A 19,822-nucleotide genomic window follows, 5' to 3' on the forward strand; every position below is an offset into this window, starting at 1 on the left:
GGGAGTGTGTAGGCTGGTGGGGGAGAGGCAGTCACAGGGTTGCAGGTGGCCCCTCAGGTCCCCTGGGTAGAAATGGCTAGCCATCCAAAGAGGGGCTGGTATCTCAGGGATCAGGGAGGTGCCTCAGAGGGTACCCTCCACAGGGCTCATACAGGCCTACCAGGGGATGAGGCCTGGGGATTAGGGGCAGCACCCCCCCAATCCCCTGAGGAAGGCCAAGAAGGGGGAGAAGGCCAAGGTATCTGTGCCGGATCAGGTAGTCTGGGCTTTTCCCCAGAGTGGAGATGTAGAAGGCTTTGAGACCTCCATTTTAGGAAAGTGACTCTATTAGGTGGCGGTGCCCCAAATTGACCACTCCCTGGCACATACAGCTGATACTGTCAAAGCGATTCTCCATTGGTGGAATGGAGTCTTGTGTTGCTGCAGCCCCCTGCTTTTGGGATACAGCTGATACCGTTAGAGCAATTCTCCATTGGTGGAATGGAGTCTTATGTTACTGCAGCCTCCTACTTCTGGGTGCTAGCACCATGGCTGTGGAGGCATGCCCAAACATTAGGTCACTGCCCTGGGGGGACCCTGAGAGGATAGGAAGAGAAGACTGAGCAGCAAGACCAGTGAGGAAGCAAAGCATGCCAGGAAGAAGGGAGCCTGAGAAGGACAGACCATGCCAGATCTGAGAATTCTTTGGGGATGGCCCATTCTAGTGGCCACAGATCATGGAGGAGAAGAATGGGGCTGTCCAGGGTGACTACCAGGCATGTGGTGTGGTGTCTTGGCAGATAGGAGTGGAAGGTGTTATCCTGGGTGTGCTCAGGAGGAGGCCCAGTGGCCATGGTCCCAAAGCGTGTGATGTGGGCTTGGACATCAAGGATGGACCAGGCAGGCTTCTGCCTGGCCTCTCCTTTCTCTATGGAATAGAAGAAAGTTGTGTGATGAGCACTTGGAACATAATGCTAAGAATGTGACACTGTCACAGGGAGATATGGGAGGGGCCGCTCAGAATGGAGGATGCCTGACTAAGGGTAAAGGCCAGGAGCAGACCATGGCTTCAGGACCCCAGGTGCAGGCTTATCTCATGAGACTCATTGTCAAAGTGGGAAAGGTGAGCGGTTGGAGTGGTTTGGGGTAGAGGTGCTGTATTTAAGTTGTGGAGATAGGGCAGTATGACTAGAGAAGAGGGTTGTAAGAACCATGTTCTAGGCCTCATTCTACCCCCAAAAGCTCTCAGAACAGTGCAAAGGGGGAAATGTGAATGCATTTGCTCACAACCTTCTAGGTGTCCATAATTTTAACACATGAAAATTTTAAAGAAATGGGAGCGGTAGATTGTATCTTGAAATTTTTCGTGTTTATGGAAGTTTGATATTTGTGCCTTCTTTAGTAGGCTCCAAATAATGCAAATACTAGACCTCCAGATCCTTTCAGGATTGCACTTGACATGCCTCCCCTCTTCTTCACCCCAGTATGAATGCTACCTCTACTCCTGCTGCATTGTCACCTTCTGTGTTAACGACCCCGTCCAAGATCGAACCCATGAAAGCGTTTGACTCCCGGTTCACAGAGCGGTCCAAAGCCACACCAGGTGCTCCTGCCCTGACCAGCGTGACTCCGACAGCTGTGGAAAGGTAGGTGGTAGCTGCAGGACCCTGAAGGACCAGGGAGGGTGCAGGCATGGGTCAACAGCACAGCGGCAGTGTTCCCACCAAGCAACCTGCCTTCCTGTTGGGGAAAAGACTCTAGCCACTCAATACATGGGAGCAAGACTGCAGAGCCCTTAATGAGCCACCAGGAGAAAGAGTTGGCTTCTTCAAGTGGGAAGGTGGCTGGAAGGAGCTGTGGGGGAGGACAAGGCAAAAGAACCACAAGGGCAAAGGCACAAGGATTGATGAATGCAGAGGCTGGACTGAGAATAATGGTGTTTGGATGGAGCCCAGAGTTTGAACGGAAGAGAGCATGAGATTAGTTGGAGAGGTGGAAGCCTCTGATATTGATACATCATGGAAATGACGGCCTTCCGCTCAGAAACTGACCAGAGGTAGAGAGCTGCAATAAAAATGATGTAGGTGAGGTCTTTGTCAAGTCAGATTGGCTTCTGAGCTCTTGTGGACGCTATGCTACTTGTCCATTCTCTAGGTCTCCCCTCAAACACAGCTGTGACATCATGCAGGCTGTAGTTCTTTATTTCTTGGAGTTTTGCAGTAGTGCATCCTCCTGAGGTGGCCAGAGCGAATGTCTGCAGCCTCTGCCATTGGCACTGAAGTTCTCTGCCTCTGAGAGGGCCCCTCCCTCCAAGCCTGGCTTGACAAGGAGCTAAGTTCACATCCCAGTGAGTCAGAGCCTAGGAGAGGAGAGGCAGATGTGGGGTGGACTTTGGGGACTTAAGAGCTGTCCCTTAAGAGTTGCACCCCACTGCAAGGTTTATAGGGCTCAGCAGCCCTGAGCAGACACACCCTAGCCTGTGCCACCATCAGCCAAGTACAAGGACACTGGTCAGAAACTTGCAGTAGCCACACAGCCAGCAGGTGCCCAACAAAAGGAGCATTTGTATGTGACCTGTCCTTGCAGTAGATGGTGATTTGGAGCTAAAGCCACAGCATGCTACCTCTGGGGCTTTGCTTATGAAAAGCCCTGTCCAAAACTGCATGTCTGGGCAGGATTTATTCTCCTTGGAAAACAGTTCCTGGAAGCTAGCATGGGAGTACCCTTTCTGCAAGTTTGTTGCTGTATCTATAAACTTGGTGTGGAATCTTGTAGTCTACTCTGTAATCTAATCATGCTTGTTTCATAATTAACTCAATGCAGGCCACGTTTGATAGCTCATGCCTGTAATCCCAAATGCTTTGGGAGGCCAAGACAGGAGGATCGCTTAAGGCCAGGAGTTTGAGACCAGCCTGGGCAACATATTGAGACCCCTATCTCCACCAGAAAAATTATCCAGGTGTTGTGGCATGTGTCTGTTGTCCTAGCTACTCTGCTCACTGCAACCTCCGCCTCCCAGGTTTGATTGATTCCCCTGCCTCAGCCTCCCAAGTAGCTGAGATTACAGGCACCTGCCACCACACCCGGCTAATTTTTGGTATTTTTAGTAGAGATGGGGTTTCACCATGTTGGCCATGCTGGTCTCGAGCTCCTGACCTCAGGTGATCCACCCGCCTCAGCCTCCCAAAGTGCCGGGATTACAGGCGTGAGCCACCATGCCCGGCCTCCGTGCTTCTAAATACTTTGAAATGCTGGATTAAATGCAACCCTCATCCCTAAAATGAATGACTAGTTCACAGGAAAGGGCAGTAGCCAGAGTCTAAAATCTAAGAGTGAACAAAAAAGCCAGACCAGCGAGGACTCAGTCAAGAGGACTTGACTGAGGACCTTGAGTTTTAATGACCACATCGACTTGAGACAAAGCCTGGGGTCTAAGCCATGTAGGAGTTGGAATTAAGTCACCAGCATAAAGTCAAGCTGCTTAAAAAAGGACTGAGGCAGACCTGGGAAAATCCAACTGGCAGCACAAGAACTAGCAGAGAAGTTGGAATGTCTCATCCTGTTTTTGGGTTGGGAGAACAGTCTTCCCTTGAGACTGTGTAACCACAGGCCTGCCCTCATGTGGATTCAGGGCCAGTTTAACACTAGCTGTGTTGTCTAGAAATCACCAACCCGAGAAATGAACACAAAGGAGATCCTGGTCTAATTGACATCCAGAGGCACTTGGCAGAGATGCGTATCCACCATGCAGTGACATTCCTTGGGCCAGGGCATACAGCATTACCACTGATAAAGCACTGCTTAGATGATCATAAAATCCACTGTCACAAGAAGAAAGTGCCTGTCATGCACAAATGTCAGAAGACATACTTACTGGGAGACTTAGGTTTCTGTAAATCTGTGATCATAGAATTGTCAGATGGCACTATAAAATATGTTTAAGTCTTGAAAGACAGGAAAGCTAAAACAAAATGTGAGGAAAGATTAATACTGTATTCTGTAAACAAAAATTAACTCAAAAGGGAACAAAGAACTAAATGTAAGAGCAAAAACTATACAACTCTTAGAAGAAAATATAGATAGAAATCTATGTGACCTTGGATTAGGCAACTGTTTCTTAGATATGACACCTAATGCACAAACGACTAAAGGAAGGAATCAATAAATTGGACTTCATCAAAATTTAAAACTTTTGACTGGATACAATGGCTCATGCTTATAATCTTAGCACTTTGGAAGCCTGAGACAGAAGGCCCAGTAATTCAAGACCAGCCTGAGCAACATGGCAAGACCTCATCTTTATAAAACCATTTTAAAAATTAAAAGCTTGGCCAGGCACGGTGGCTCACGCCTGTAATCCTAGCACTTTGGGAGGCTGAGGTGGGTGGATCACATGAGGTCAGGAGTTCGAGACCAGCCTGGCCAACATGGTGAAACCCCATTTCTACTAAAAATACAAAAATGAGCCAGACATGGTGGCAGGCGCCTATAATCCCAGCTACTCAGTAGGCTGAGACAAGAGAATCGCTTAAACTCAGGGGACAGAGGTTGCAGTGAGCAGAGATCACGCCACTTCACTCCAGCCTGGGCAAAAGAGCAAAACTCCATCTCAAAAAAAAAAAAAAAATTAAAAGCTTTTTTGCTTCCAAAGCACTATCAGAATTGAAAGACAACCTACAGAATGGGAGAAAATACTTGCAAATCACATCTAATTAAAGTCCAAAATTTAAATTATATAAAGAACTTTTACAATTCAACAATAAAAAGACGAATAACACAGCTTTAAAATGAGCAAAAGATCTGAAGAGAAACTGCAGAGAATATATACAAAGCACAGGCACATAAAAAGACAATCAACATCATTAGCCATCAGGGAAATACAAAGTGAAACTCCGGTGAAATACTTCATACCCATTTGGAGGTCTGTAATTAAAAGATCAGATAGTCAGATAATAAGAAGTGTTGGTCCTATAAACCTGTGATCATAGAATTGTCAGATGGCACTATAAAGTATGCTTAAGTCTTGAAGGACATGAAAGCTAAAACAAAATGTGAGGAAAGATTAATATTCTATTCTATAAACAAAAATTAGCTCTAAAGGGAACCCTCATATACATGCTGGTAGGAATGTAAAGTCTTTTAGCACCTTTGGAAAACAGTCTGGAAGTTCCTCGAATGGTGAAAATAGAGTTATCATCTGACCTAGCAGTTCCCACACCTAGATACATACCCAAGAGAATTGAAAACATATATCCATGCAATAACTCATACGTGAATGTTCATATCCGTACATAATAACCAAAAAGTGGAAACAGCCCAAAGGTCCATCAGGTGATGAATAGATAAGCAAAATATGGTCTACCCATACAATAGCATATTATTCAACAATAAAGAGGAATGGAATGCTTACATGTGCTATAATAACGATAAACCTTAAAGACTTATGGTAAGAGAAAGAAGCTAGTCACAAAGGATTATAGGTTGTATGATTCCATTGATATGAAATGTCCAGAATGGAAAATCCATAAAGAAGGTAGAGTAATAGTGGTTGCCAGGGTCTGAGGGAGGGAGGATGAGGAGTGATTACCAATGGGTACAGAGTTTCTTTTTGCAATTATGAAAATGCTCTGGCATTAGACAGTGATGATGGTTGCATAACCTTATGAATATACTAAAAGCTAATGATTCTATACTTTAAAATGGTGAAGTTTATGATATATATATCTCAATAAAAATTAAAAGAATAATACACCATCAAAAACCAGATTTGGAAATGAACCAAAAAAAATACTTTTAGAAAAGAAAAATAATAATCATTGCAGTTTAAAAGTCAACAAGCATTTCAGAGAGCAGATCAGAACCAGCTGAAAAGAACATTCAGTCTACAAAATTGGCCAGAGTGGCACAGTGGTGAGGAGGTGGAGCTGAAGACAGGGCCATGGAGAGGAGTCCCCCCAGGAAGATGTACTGTGGAGGGTTGTCAAGAGGGAGTTAAGAGGCTTACCAGAAGGTGAAGAAACCTCAGATTTTGAAATGGAGCAAGTTCTGAACAAAATAAATAAAATGAATTCCCTACCTGAGAGAAACTACAGTGTGCCACAGACAGTCCTGCTTATTGAGGAAGACATTCATGTTTGCTTCGTGGCTTTCTGTGGCCCTTATCTCTCATGTAGTGCATACCCTGAATGAGAAGCCAGGAGGATAGCCCTTGGATTGGCTTAGGAGACAAAATCTTGACTGTATATCCTGGGTCCTGGTGCCACAAGGGTTGGTTCCTCAGCAGCTGTGTCCACAGGGTCTCACAAGACCGTCCAGCCATAAATACGGCTCTAGCAAGATCTGTATAATAAGGGGCCACCATCACATTTGTCATCCTCAGCTTCTCACTTGAAAGTGGCAGTGAGTGAGCATTCACTTGGGGCTGAGCTTCCTGCTTTGCAGACAGAATGAGTATAGTGAGCTTCTAGGAGCCTGGTGCTGAATTCTCAGGTTGGGTTGGATCCTTATGTGAGGAAAATGAAATAAAACAAGTCCCAGTATCTTTAACAAAGGCCTTACAGAAAATGCAGATACTTTATTGATGTGGCTGTTTTCTTGTATTGATTCTCAATGAAAACCAGGAGGAGCCCTTTAAAACACCCATCACTGGAGGCCTGGTGCAGTGGCTCATGCCTGTAGTCAATCCTAGAATTCTGGGAGGCCGAGGCGGGTGGATCACTTGAGTGCAGGAGTTTGAGACCAGCTTGATCATCATGGCGAAACCCCATCTCTGCTGAAAATACAAAAATTAGCTGGGCGTGGTGGTGCGTGCCTGTAGTCCCAGCTACTCGGGAGGCTGAGGCAGCAGAATTCCTTGGACGCAGGAGACAGGGGTTGCATTGAGCAGAAATCACTCCACTGCAGCCTGGGCAACAGAGTAAGACCCTGTCTCAAAACAAGAACAGAAACAAAACAGGCCAGGCACGGTGGGTCACGCCTGTAATTTGGGAGGCCAAGGTGGGCTGATCACCTGAGGTCAGGAGTTGGAGACCAGCCTGGCCAACATGGTGAAACCCCATCTCTACTATAAAAATACAAAAATTAGCCGAGTGTGATGGCGAGAGGCTGAGGCAGGAGAATCGCTTGAACCCAAGAGGCAGAGATTGCAGTGAGCCGAGATTGTACTATTGCACTCCAGCCTGAACAAGACTTGTCTCAAAAAACAAAAACAAAACGAAACAAAAAAACACCCATCAGTGGAGATTTTCTTTGTTTGTTTGTTTGTTTTTTGAGACAGAGTGTCACTGTGTCACCCAGGCTGGGGTGCAGTGGTGCAGTCTTGGCTCACTGCAACCTCTGTCTCCCGGGCTCAAGCAATTCTGCCTCAGCCTCCCTAGTAGCTGGGATTACAGGTGTATGCCATGACGCCTGGCTAATTTTTGTATTTTTAGTACAGACGGGGTTTCACCATGTTGGCCAGGCTGGTCTGAACTCCTGACCTCAAGTGATGTGCCCACCTCGGCCTCCCAGTGTTGGGATTACAGGTGTGAGCCACTGCACCTGGCCTTCAGTGGAGATTTTCTTTGAGGCACAGTGTCATGCAGTGGTTAGGGGTGGTGCACAAAGTAATACACCTTGCAGGTTAGGCCCAGGTCCCCACTTCCTCAGAGAGGGAGGAGGGATAATCTTGAGACACATGGTCTTTCTGAGTCCATCTCCTCTCAGGCAGAATGGACCTGCCAGGAAAACCCTCCTCATAGGAGGTATCCCTTAACCTTGGGCCTGTAAAGCCGTATCTTGGTCCTTGCCTCACAGTGAGCAGCACGTGTCAGCTCCTGCTGTTGTTCCTTCATTGTGCGTCACAGTAGTTGGGCAGTGAGACCCCTGCAACCTGACGGGCACTTCCTAGCCAAGAGCCTCAGGTGGGTTGGGAGCCAAATGCTAGCATCCCAGGTACAGGGTAGCAGCCCTGGGTGAAACTATGGGTCTTCTGCTCCACCCTCCCCTAAGGCCAGGTGTCAGGCAGAAGCACGTAGGGACCTGAGGTAAGTGACTACAGGGCAAGTAGGCCTGAGCAGACAGAACCTAGGATGGAGCCCATTTGTAAGGGGGGCAGCCCTGGCCAGCTGTGCTCTTGCTTCACGGATGTCTAGACCCATTGGGCAACTGCTATAGATCGATTTACCTGGTGCTCCCAGGGATATTGTAACAACTGATACAAGCCCACATGCAGGCTGGGGAGGTGCAGTTCCCAGTGGGCCACTGGCCCCAGGGTCCCTGAATGGGGCATCTGGCAGAGGCAGGAGGTGGGGAGACTCCTAAGGGCTCTCAGGGGTCCCAACCAGAGAGGGTAGAGCAGCTGGAGCTTGGCAGCGCCAAGCAAGTGAATGTCATGGGCCAGTGCTGCGGTGAGCTCAGGAAGCCACCGCACGCCTTAGAAACTTAGATGATAGTTGGACGTTGCTGTGACATTCTTGCTGTATTTTACAAAACGATAGTTACATAAAAGTCTGACTTTTTTTCCATGTTTCACAATAGGATTCTCCCATTTTAATACATGAAACCCTTTCAGATCAGTCTGAACCAGGAAAATTCATGTTAGAAAAAATTAGAACAAGCTAATATTCTATTTCCATATTCAGAACATCTGAGAGAAAGCATTTTTGACTGCTCCAAAAGCTTATTTAACAAAAAATTTAATATGAAAATGTACATGATCTGATTTTTACAACATAGTAAAACAAGCTCTTTGGAGAGACAAATGTCTGACATTTTTTAAAAAAATAATTTAAAAAGGATTTTGAGGAGCACTGACTCAGGACTTGCAGAATATTAAGCTACACCCACAGGTGGATGCTTTGCCCTGTTGTAGGACATTAGAAGAAAGGGGAACAGGCTCTTCAATTTCACAGAGCAGTGTCATGGGCCTCTTGTCTTCTCAGTTTTTCACATGGATACAAATGAGAAGAATCCAGGATTCTACCCGCTGGTGTGTGTGTCTGCCCACATTTCTTTGACCTGGGTGACTAGCAGGGAAAACAGCTGAAGACAGTGCCTAGGGGAGGGGCTGACAGGCCAGAGGCTGGTTAGCAGTGGGAAGGCAGGCAGGGATGAGGGCTCTTGGATACTAGACAGGAGTTCACTCATGGTGAACTCCTTGAGGAAATAAGATCAGTGATAGCACCTGTGATCCAGGAAGTCTATCATATTTAGAGATGTTTAACACAGCATTATGAGAAACATTTACCCACTTCTTCAAAAGAGAGCTGTTGAGGAAGTAAGCTATTCATTATGTTGCCTCTCTTTAATATTTATAAGGACCAAAGTACAGGCGCTTCTCTGTATCCATGGGTTCCACATCTATGGATTCAGCCAACTATGGATCAAAAATATTTGGGAAGAGAAATTCCACAGAGTTCCAAAAAGCAAAAACTGAATTTGCTACATGCCAAGTACTACTTTGAATCCATGCAAATGAAGTTATTTTTAGGCATTGTACTATGTATACGTGATCTAGAGATTATTTAAAGTATATAAGAGGCTGGCTGGGCTCAGCTCAGTGGCTCACACCTGTAATCCCAGCACTTTGGGAAGCCAAGGCAGGCAGATCACCTGAGGTCAGGAATTCGAGACGAGCCTGACCAACATGGCAAAACTTCGTCTCCAGTAAAAATACAAAAATTAGCGGGCGTGGTGGTGCGTGCCTATAATCTCAGCTACTTGGGAGGCTGAGGCAGGAGAATCATTTGAATCTGGGAGGCAGAGGTTGCAGTGATCCAGGATCACACCACTGCATTCCAGCCTGAGCAACAGAGTGAGACTCCGTCTCAAAAAAAAAAAAAAAAAGTACATTGGAAGCTGTGCCTACATTATATGCAAATACTAAATCATTTTATATAAGGGACTTGAGCATCCTTGGATTTTGATATCTCCTGGGGGTCATGGAATCAATCCCCCTGCAGATACCAAAGAATGACTGTACTATGGAAAAATAGTTCAGATGGAATGTTATTTGAAAAAAGCCAGACATACAGTTGTATTAAAGTATGATTAGTATATAAATAAATATAATCAGAAATGAAAGGGGGCATTAATACCAACCTTACAAAAAGGATTTTGATGGCATGATATTTCAATGTATGCCAATAAAGGCCAGGTGCAGTGGCTCACACCTGTAATCCCAACACTTTGGGAGGCCGAGGTGGGTGGTTCACCTGAGGTCACGAGTTCGAGACCAGCTTGGCCAACATGGTGAAACCCCATCTCTATTAAAAATACAAAAAATTAGCCAGTTGTCACAGTGCATGCCTGTAGCCCTAGCTACTTGGGGATGCTGAGGTATGAGAATCCCTTGAGCCCAGGAGGCAGAGGTTGCAGTGAGCTGAGATCCCGCCACTGTACTCTAGCCTGGGCAACAGAATGAGAACCTGTCTCAAAATAAAAATAAATAAATCCCTTATTATTTCAACAATATGCACAGCATCTTCACCAGGAGATTCCATCTTAAGAAACTACTTTCTTTGCTCTTCCCTAACTAGCACCTCCTCATTTGTTCAAGTTTTTTATGAGATTGCAGCAATTTAGTCCCATCTTCAGGCTTTACTTCTAATTCTAGTTCTCTTACTGTTTCCACCACATGTGTAATGACTTTTTCCACTGAAGTCTTGAACCCCTCAAAGTCATTCATGAGGGTTGGAATCCGCTTCTTCCAAACTTTTGTTAAGGTTGATATTTTGACAGCCCATGAATCACAGATGTTCTTAATAACATCTAGAATGGTGAATACTTTCCAGAAGGTTTTCAGATTACTTTGCCCAGATCTGCCAGAGGAATCTGATATAGCTTACAAAATGTTTTTTTGTTTTTTTGAGACGGAGTCTCACTCTGTTGCCCAGGCTGGAGTGCAGTGGCGTGGTCTAGGCTCACTGCAAGCTCCGCCTCCCGGGTTCACGCCATTCTCCTGCCTCAGCCTCCCAAGTAGCTGGGACTATAGGCGCCCCCCACCATGCCTGGCTAATTTTTTGTATTTTTAGTAGAGATGGGGTTTCACCATGTTATCCAGGATGGTCTTGGTCTCCTGACCTTGTGATCTGCCTGCCTCAGCCTCCCAAAGTGCTGGGATTACAGGCATGAACCACCACGCCTGGCCCACAAAATATTTTTTTAATTATTATTTTTAATTTATTTAAGAGATAGTGTCTTGCTATGTTGCCCAGGCTGGAGTGCAGTGTTATTCACAGGCACAGTACCACTACTTATCAACACAAGAGTTTTGACCTGCTCTGTTTCCAGTCTGGGCAGTTCACCTCTCCTTAGGCAACCTGGTGGTCTCTTGCTCTCAGAAGGTCACTATACTGATGCCAAACTTAGTGTGGACACCCAGTTGGCATAGCACACTATAACTCAGAACTTCTGGGCTTAAACAGTCCTCCTGCCTCAGCCTCCAGGTAGCTGGGACCACAGGCAAAAAAGTACCTCTTAAATAATGAAACTTGAAAGATGAAAATGCTCCTTATTCATGGGCTGCAGAATGTGTGTTGTGTTAGTCGGTATGAAAACAACATTCATCTCTGTCAGAGCTCTTGGTTGACCAAGTGCATTGCCAGTGAGCAGCAATCTTTTGAAAGGAATCTTTTTTTCCGAGCAGTAGGTGTCAACAATGGGCTTCAAATATTCAGTAAACCATGCTCTAAACAGATGTGCTGTCATCTAGGCTTTCTTGTTGCATTTATAGATTTAGAATAATTCTTAAGGGCCCTAGGATTTTTGGAATAGTTAATGATTATTGGCTTCCACTCAAAATCACCAGCTGCATTCACCCCTAATAAGATAACCAGCATGTCTTCTGAAACTTTGAAGCCAGGCATTGACTTCCCTTCTCTAGCTAGGAAAGTCCTACATGACATCTTCTTCTGATAGAAGGCTGTTTTACCTACACTAACAATCTGTTGTTTAGTGTTACCACCTTCATCCATGATCTTAGCTAGATCTTCTAATACCTTGCTGCAACTTCTACATTATCACTTGCTGCTTCACCTTGCCGTTTAATGTTATAGAGGCAGCTTCTTTCCTTAAACCTCATGAGCCAACCTCTGCTAGCTTCAGACTTTCTTCTGCAGCTTCCTCACCTCTCTCAGCCTTCATAGAATTGAAAATAGTTAGAGCCTTGCTTTGGATTAAGCTGTGGCTTAACGGAGTGTTGTGGCTGGTTTGATCTTCTATCCAGAGCACTAAAACTTCCTCCATATTAGCAATAAGGCTGTTTTGCTTTCTTTTCAAAAATGTGTTCACTGGAGTAGCACTTTTAACTTCCTTTAAGAGCTTTTCCATTGCATTCACACCTTGGCTAACTGGTGCAAAAGGTATAGCTTTTGGCCTGTCTCAGCTTTCAATGTGCCTTCCTCTTTAAGCTTAATCATTTTTAGCTTTTGGTTTAACACTTACTTAGAGGCCATTATAGGGTTATTGATTGGCCTAATTTCAGTATTGTTGTGTCTCAGATAATAGGGAGGCCTGGGGAGAGGAAGGGAGACAGGAGAACAACCAGTTGGTGGAGCAGTCAGAACATAAATGCCATTTATTAAGTTCACCATCTTACATGGGTGTGGTTCACAGTGCCCCAAAACAATTATAATTAATACTAACATGAAAGATCACTAATGGCAGATCACCAAAACAGATACAATAAGAATGAAAATGTTTGAAATATTGTGAGAATTATCAAAATGTGACACAGAGACACGAAATGTGCACCTGCTGTTGGGGAAATAGCGCCAATAGACTTGCTTGATGCAGGGTTGCCACAAACCTTCAACTTGTAAAAAAAAACGTAGTCTCTGCGAAGCACAGTGAAGTAAAGCACAATAACACAAGGTATACCCGTGTACTTATTCAGAATTGTTCTGTCTTCTTGAAAAATTGACTCCTTCATCTTTATCACTGTGTAATGCCCCTCTTTATCCTTGATAACTTTACTGGCTCTGATGCCTACTTTGCTTATGTAACTACACCAGCTTTTTTTTTTTTAATAGACTTTATTTGTTAGAGCAGTTTATGTTCACAGCTAAATTGAACAGGAAATACAAAGAGTTCCTATATGCCCCCCTCCCCAACATACCCATAGCATCCCCCACTTTCAGCATCCCCCACCAGAGTGGGGCACACCATCACCCAAAGTTTACATTTGGGTCTACTCTTGATGTTGTACGTTTTATGGGTTTAACCAGTGTATAATGACATATATTCATCATTATCATATCTTACAGAATAGTTTTTTGGGTTTTTTCGAGACAGAGTCTCGCTCTGTTGCCCAAGCTGGAGTGCGGTGGCACAGTCGCATCTCGGCTCACTGCAACCTCCGCCTCCCAGGTTCAGGCGATTCTCTTACCTCAGCCTCCCGAGTAGCTGGGATTACATGTGTGTGCCACCACACGTGGCTAATTTTTGTATTTTTAGTAGAGAGGGGGTCTCACCATGTTGGCCAGGCCAGTCTCAAACTCCTGACCTCAAGTGATCTGCCCACCTTGGCCTCCCAAAGTGTAGGAATTACAGGAAAGAGCCACCACACCCAGCCAGAATAGTTTCAATGCCTTAAAAATTCTGTGCTTTATATAGTTATCTTCCTTCCCCCAACCCCTGGAAACCACTGATCTTTTTATTGTCTCCATAGTTTAGCCTGTTCCAGGCTGTCATATAGTTAGAATCACCCCTTTTCTTGTATTTATTTATTTACTTATTTTTTATTCTTAGAGATGGGGTCTCATTATTTATGTGGCCGAGCGCTGTGGCTCATGCCTGTAATCCCAGCACTTTGGGAGGCTGAGGTGGGTGAATCACCTGAGGTCAGGAGATTGAGACTGTCCTGGCCAACACGGTGAAACCCTGTCTCTACTAAAATATAAAAAATTAGCCAGGTGTGGTGGCGTGTGCCAGTAGTCCCAGCTACTCGGCAGGCTGAGGCAGGGGAATTGCTTGAACCCAGGAGGCAGAGGTTGCAGTGTGCCCGGCCTTATTCTTTTTTTTTAATCTTCACTTCTTTTTATCTTCTTTTTCTGCCTTCTCTGGTTTTAATTGAGTATTTTATAGGATTCAGTTTTCTCAGCCAGGCACGGTGGCTCACACCCATAATCCCAACACTTTGGGAGGCTGAGGCGGGGAGATCACCTGAGGTCAGGAGTTCGAGACCGGCCTGGCCAACATGATGAAACCCTGTCTCTACTAATAATACAAAAATTAACCAGGCATGGTGGCACACACCTGTAATCCCAGCCACTTGGGAGACTGAGGCAGGAGAATCACTTGACCCCAGTAGGCAGATGTTGCAGTGAGCCAAGATCATGCCATTGCATTCCAGGCTGGGTGAGAAGAGTGAAAATCCATCTCCAAAAAAATAATAATAATAAAATAAAAATAAGTTTTCTCTCCTCTCAGCATTATTAATTATGCTTTTTAAAAAATTTTTTGGTGATTGCTCTAGAGTTTACAATAAACATTTATAACCTAACTCTACTTTCAAATAATATTATACCACTTCATGGGTAGTAGAGCGACTTCCCCACTCTTTCCTTCCGTGCCCTATGACATTGGTACCACTTATTTCACTCATTCATAAACTATAGTAATTCAAGACATGGTGGCTATTATTTGTTTGAACAGAAACTTGTCTCTTAGATCAGTTGGGAATATGAAATATAAAAGATTCTATTTTATGTTCACTGTTTTCTTCTCTAACACTCTTCCTTTCTTCACGCAGATGTGAGTTTCTGGCCTGCATCATTTATCTTCTCTCTGAAAGACTTTTAACATTTCTTGCAAGGCAGGTCTTCTGGCAACAGATTCCGGTGTCTCTTTGTTTATTTTTGTCTAACAAAGTCATTATTTCTCCTTTACTTTTGAGGCATAATTTCACTGGACACAGAATTCTAGGTTGGCAAGAGGTTTGTTTAAGCACTTTAAATATTTCACTTCACTCTTTCTTGCATGAATGGTTTCTGAAGGGAAGTGTGATGTAATGTTTTTGTGCAGGTTAAAAGAGCAGAACCTTGTGAAAGAGCTGAAGCCCCGAGACCTCCTGGAGAGCAGCAGTGACAGCGATGAGAAAGTCCCTTCGGCTAAGCCTTCCTCACTGTCCAAGCGAAAACTTGAGCTTGAGGTAGAGACAGTAGAGAAGAAGAAGAAAGGGCGGCCTCGGAAGGACTCTCGTCTCATGCCTGTGTCTCTGTCTGTCCAGGTGAGGCCAGTGGGCCCATCCTGCCTTCTTTAGCCCACCTTTCTTCACTTAGAGCTTGAAGGCCCTGTGTGCATGGTAAACCTCAGCTGGGTGGGGCACCTTGGGAACCAGCTGGCTTAGACATGCAGCCCCTGGAATGTAGCATGGAGGCCACGCTCTCCCTGAGACCTGCCCTTGACTCACCCAGTGCCCTTGAGCAGGTTCCCTGGCATGAACTGGCTTGTCCATAAGGTTAGGATCCTTGTAGCATTCCCCTCTGCTTCCTCCCTCCCAGGGTGGAAATGCCCTGGTCACAGGCCCACCCTCACTTCTGGGTGACTTGCCTTTACCAAATGCTACCCTGTAGTGTTAGAGCAAGGCTCAAGAACGTTTCTGGCTCTTCCAGTCTCCAGCTGCCCTAACCGCAGAGAAGGAGGCCATGTGTCTGTCTGCACCAGCACTTGCACTGAAGCTGCCAATTCCAGGCCCCCAGAGAGCATTCACCCTCCAGGTAAGTTCTAGGACCCTGCCAGTTCTCCCTCAGGCACACCCAGACATTCTCTGTCCCCTACCACATATAAACCCTATCTTGTCACTTCCTTGGAGATTGGTTTCCAGTGGCTCTCCATCACCTTCTGGGGGAAATCATAGCAGATCAGGGTACCCACCAACTCTTAGCAAAATTGCCAGCCTCCACTCTCACCCACCCATAGCCTCTGTCTGGCCTTGCCCTTGGGGTCCCAGCTGCTGGGGCCGCCATTACCACCACATGTTCTGGTGCTCTTCAGGACTCTTCTCAGGTGTCCCAGCTGGAAGCCACCTCCATCTCCACAGACAGCCCTGGGCAGCCTCAGGCTTGGTGTCTGTGGGACTGTGTGGTCATGGTCTATCTCCCAACCATCCTGCTAGCTTTGTCTTCTCAGTGTCCGGCACAGTCAATCATCAGAGTTGTTTGAGCTCTTGGAATGGAAGCTTGTAAGCATGTGGTTATCCAAAACACAATTCTGGAGTAAATAATCCTTTATACCCAGAGCCCTCCTGGTCACTTGGCCCAGCATAGTATCTAGACCTCTCCTGCCATGGTGCCGTCACACACACTGCTGCCTCTCTGCATACCCTTGTACCTCAGCTCAGGTGCGTGTCCTCAAGCAGCCTTCTTGGACCCTGTGTGCGGGTCACTTCCCACTGGCTGCACACTGCTCTGAGCCCGGGCTGGTCCTCACAGGGCACCAGAGAGCAGGCGTCAGCCTTTCCTACCATAGGTCCTTCTGGGCCACAGTGCAGAGGAATGAAGCAGGGAAGCCAAAGGGTAGGAACCCATAGGGTTTGTTCTTATTGCTGGTGTGAACGGAGTCAGGGGCCCTCCAGTAGTCAGCAGTGCTCAGACGTGCTCTTGCACTCAGAGGTGTTCTGACTCAGGTTCCCTCCTGGGTGCCCTGCTTCTCAGCACAGAACTGTCCCAAACTCCTCCAGCCCTTCCCCTAGGTGTCTTCCCCTCCAAGCACTGCTTGGGACTGTCGTTTCTGGGTCTGTGAAGGGGGCAGTCGGCCCTCGGCCCAGCTCACCCACTTGAGTGGCCACACAAGCACAGACTGTTTGGTGGTTCTGCCTGTTTTACCATAGGGAAAATCTGTTGGTCAGCTCCCCACACACGTGTGTGGCTGAGCCCATTTGGTGCCAGACACTGAATTACGTGCTTCTCATACATGCTGTGCCATAAACACCCCTGCCAGTTTAGTCTCAGTTGAGCAGACCAAGTCTCACCACCAAAGGAACTGGAGAATCCCTTTGGGGGTTTTCTAAACATTCCCTCCAAGCACTGACATGGTCTCTAATCTTGCCAAACACTGCCATCTTTGAAGATTCTTCAGGTAGGAGGCTAGAAACCCAAGTCTCACTCCCAGCTCAGTCCTTTGCAGTGTGCTTTTGGGCACATTACTCCCTTGTGAGATGAAGTGGCAGGGTTGGGAGATTTTGGGATCTTTAACCCTGGCACTGCTTCTCTTCTCTGGCTGTTCAACTACACAGATGACAGGGTAGAAACCAGCTCCCAGCATTCTCCCTGCCTTGGGGCCCACATGTCTGGCCCTCTGGGCCTCCTGCTCAGCCCCTTTGCCCTACCTGCTCTCCCTCTCCTCTCTTGGCCAGCCAGTCTGTCTCTGTATCCTGCTGCTGCCTTGGGGCCCCAGGCTGCAGAGCCTTGGAGCATGTCATCGGGGCTGCGGCCCTTGTCTGAGCAGACCCATGTGTTTACTTCATCCAGGTCAGCTCCGATCCCTCCATGTACATTGAGGTGGAGAATGAAGTGACAGTGGTGGGGGGCGTGAAGCTGAGCCGCCTGAAGTGCAACCGGGAAGGGAAGGAGTGGGAGACGGTACTCACCAGCCGGATCCTCACTGCTGCGGGCAGCTGGTAAGGGTGGGCAGGTCCTTAGCCGGCCCAGGTGACACAGGCACACATGCCATCATTCTGGGCCTGGGCCTGTCTAGGGGAGGTGCACGACCCTGGGAGCACCAGCTCCCACAGAGGCTCACACCAGGCTTCACTCCAGGCCGGGCATATGTGCTTGTCATCTCAGTCCCTACAGCACCCAGCAAGGTCAGCATCAGTATCCCTGTGTTACAGATGGGGAAACTGAGCCCTTGAGGGTTACCCAGGCCAAGCTTTGAACCTGATGGCCTGATTCCCTCGTCCAGCCAGATCCCCAAAGTCTCGAGTTCCACGCTGAGGTGTGCCTGGCTCACTTTGACCTGGGCTGGTTCCTTTTTTGGATCCCAGATTTCCATCCAAGTTGGTCAGGATGGATTTCTGACTGTCCCTGAAGTCCCCATCCCAGCCCATTCCAGATTCTGCACTGTGAGGGGGTCCTTGATTCAGTGATTAGTCACCGAGTATCTTCCCCTGGGTTCCTGGAACTGTACGTGAGCCCTGTCCCTGCCTGTGTTCAATGTGGAAGGGGAACCAGTGTTTCTCCTCAGGTTCCTGCCTGGTGTAGCATCCCAGTCAGGACCAGATACAGTCATCATAATTACACCCTTAATCATCTGCCATGAGGTCCCATGTAAATGCTTTTACTTGTGTCAAAGCACATGGCCTTAGGTCTTAGACCACAATTCTTGTGGGCCCTGAGTGAGTTTTGTGTTGTTAGGCCTAGGGGACCCCACTGTTTGTTCTGTTCCTCCCTCAAATTCCCCCTCCGGATGAGCCAGTTAAACTCCCAATCCCAGGCACCTGTGTGTCAGATGCTGCCACAGGCTCCCACTCTGTCCCTCCCCCCAAGGCAGGTGGCTTGCCCAGCTGAGGGCTAAGGGGTGTCAGCACAGCCTCTCCCACAGTGACATGGAGCTGTGGGGCAAGCCTGCTGGACCACCTGGGACCTCTCCTTCTGCTTAGTCCTGCCCAGTTCAGGCCCAGCCTGCAGACCTGCTCCCCAGTGTTACAGCCCAAAAATGATGGCTTTCTTCGCAGTGGGCTGGCTTGAGCCAGGCTCTGACCACCAGAGATGGGCAGATAGAATTCAGTCACAGTACCAGCCTGGCCAACATATTGAAACCCCATCTCTACCAAAAATACAAAAATTAGCCAGGCGTGGTAGCGTGTGCCTGTAATCCCAGCTACTTAGGAAGCTGAGGTAGGAGAATAGCTTGAACTGGGGAGGCGGAGGTTGCAGTGAGCCAAGATCACACCACTACACTCCAGCCTGGGTGACAGACTGAGACTCTGTCTCAGAAAAAATAAGAATTCAGTCACAGTACTGCAGAGAGCTCCCTGTTGCCCGTGCTGCTTAGAGTGTTCTCTGATTCATACTCTCCAAGTAAACATCTGTAAACAAAAGCATCTCACTTGCCTCTCCCTTTTTGGAGCCAGTAGCAACAGTGGCTCATTAGGAAGGCAGTTGGCAGAGCTCCTTCCTTAACTGACCTCCTTGAGCCTGCTGGGGTGACTGGCTCAGCAGGATAGAAGTGACACAAAGCGGGGCTCTGGGTGGCCTACTGTGGCCAGGATCTCACTGTACTGGCTGCACATCTGCTACCGCTGCCTGGGGTCTGAGCTCCAGCCTCACCCTGGGCCTGTGGCTGGGCCTTAGGGGGCTCTATCTGGGAAGGCAGCAGCCTGCTTGTGCAGGGCCCACCCAGGGGCCTGGTGGTCACTCGGGAGAAGCTGGACAGTGTCCAGACTGTTCTGTAACGCACTCCTTGTTTGGGAGCGCCACACATCTCCCACACCAGCCAGACAGCGTCCTGGACACAGGGGTGCATGCTGTCATCCCCGCACTTCTCTTATCCTGCCTTGTTAGAGACCTTCTCAGGACTGGTCTGACTAGTTGCAGCCAGGAGACTGTCCTGTGGGTACTATGTGGCCTTATCTGATGAGCAAGGCATGTTTCCTGGGTGATCATCAGAGCCATTGGCTCTCCAAAGCCCCCACACCCCTTGGTCAGCATCAGCATGAGCTCAGGAAAGCGCGGGCAGCCTGTGGAAACAGGACAGAAGCCTGTTTCATCCAAGATCTCAGGGAGGCTCCAACAGCCCCACCAGCCCCACCCTGACCCAATCCACCTTCCCCTCTGGCTGTACCTGCTCAGGGGAGGCCCTTGTTGGGCCCAGGCAGAGGAAAGGCCCACACTTCCAGGGCTACTGTCTTGGCTGCAGCACT

The 19,822-nt window shown here is 47.4% G+C and overlaps 1 protein-coding gene across 6 annotated transcripts in view; it reads left to right on the forward strand.

The window, feature by feature from the left end:
* The window catches only part of LOC100581135 (protein HIRA), a 95,237-nt gene that overhangs the window by 55,118 nt on the left and 20,297 nt on the right, over positions 1-19,822 (forward strand). For all 6 annotated transcript variants that reach the window (XM_003280348.3, XM_030815864.1, XM_030815867.1 and 3 more), the window contains 4 exons: positions 1,464-1,625; positions 14,983-15,187; positions 15,573-15,677; positions 17,430-17,578. In XM_003280348.3, the coding sequence (XP_003280396.1) occupies positions 1,464-1,625; positions 14,983-15,187; positions 15,573-15,677; positions 17,430-17,578 (621 nt within the window). The remainder of the gene's footprint in view (positions 1-1,463; positions 1,626-14,982; positions 15,188-15,572; positions 15,678-17,429; positions 17,579-19,822) is intronic.

Source organism: Nomascus leucogenys, chromosome 7b, assembly GCF_006542625.1.
Source record: "Nomascus leucogenys isolate Asia chromosome 7b, Asia_NLE_v1, whole genome shotgun sequence".
Classification (NCBI taxonomy): domain Eukaryota; kingdom Metazoa; phylum Chordata; class Mammalia; order Primates; family Hylobatidae; genus Nomascus; species Nomascus leucogenys.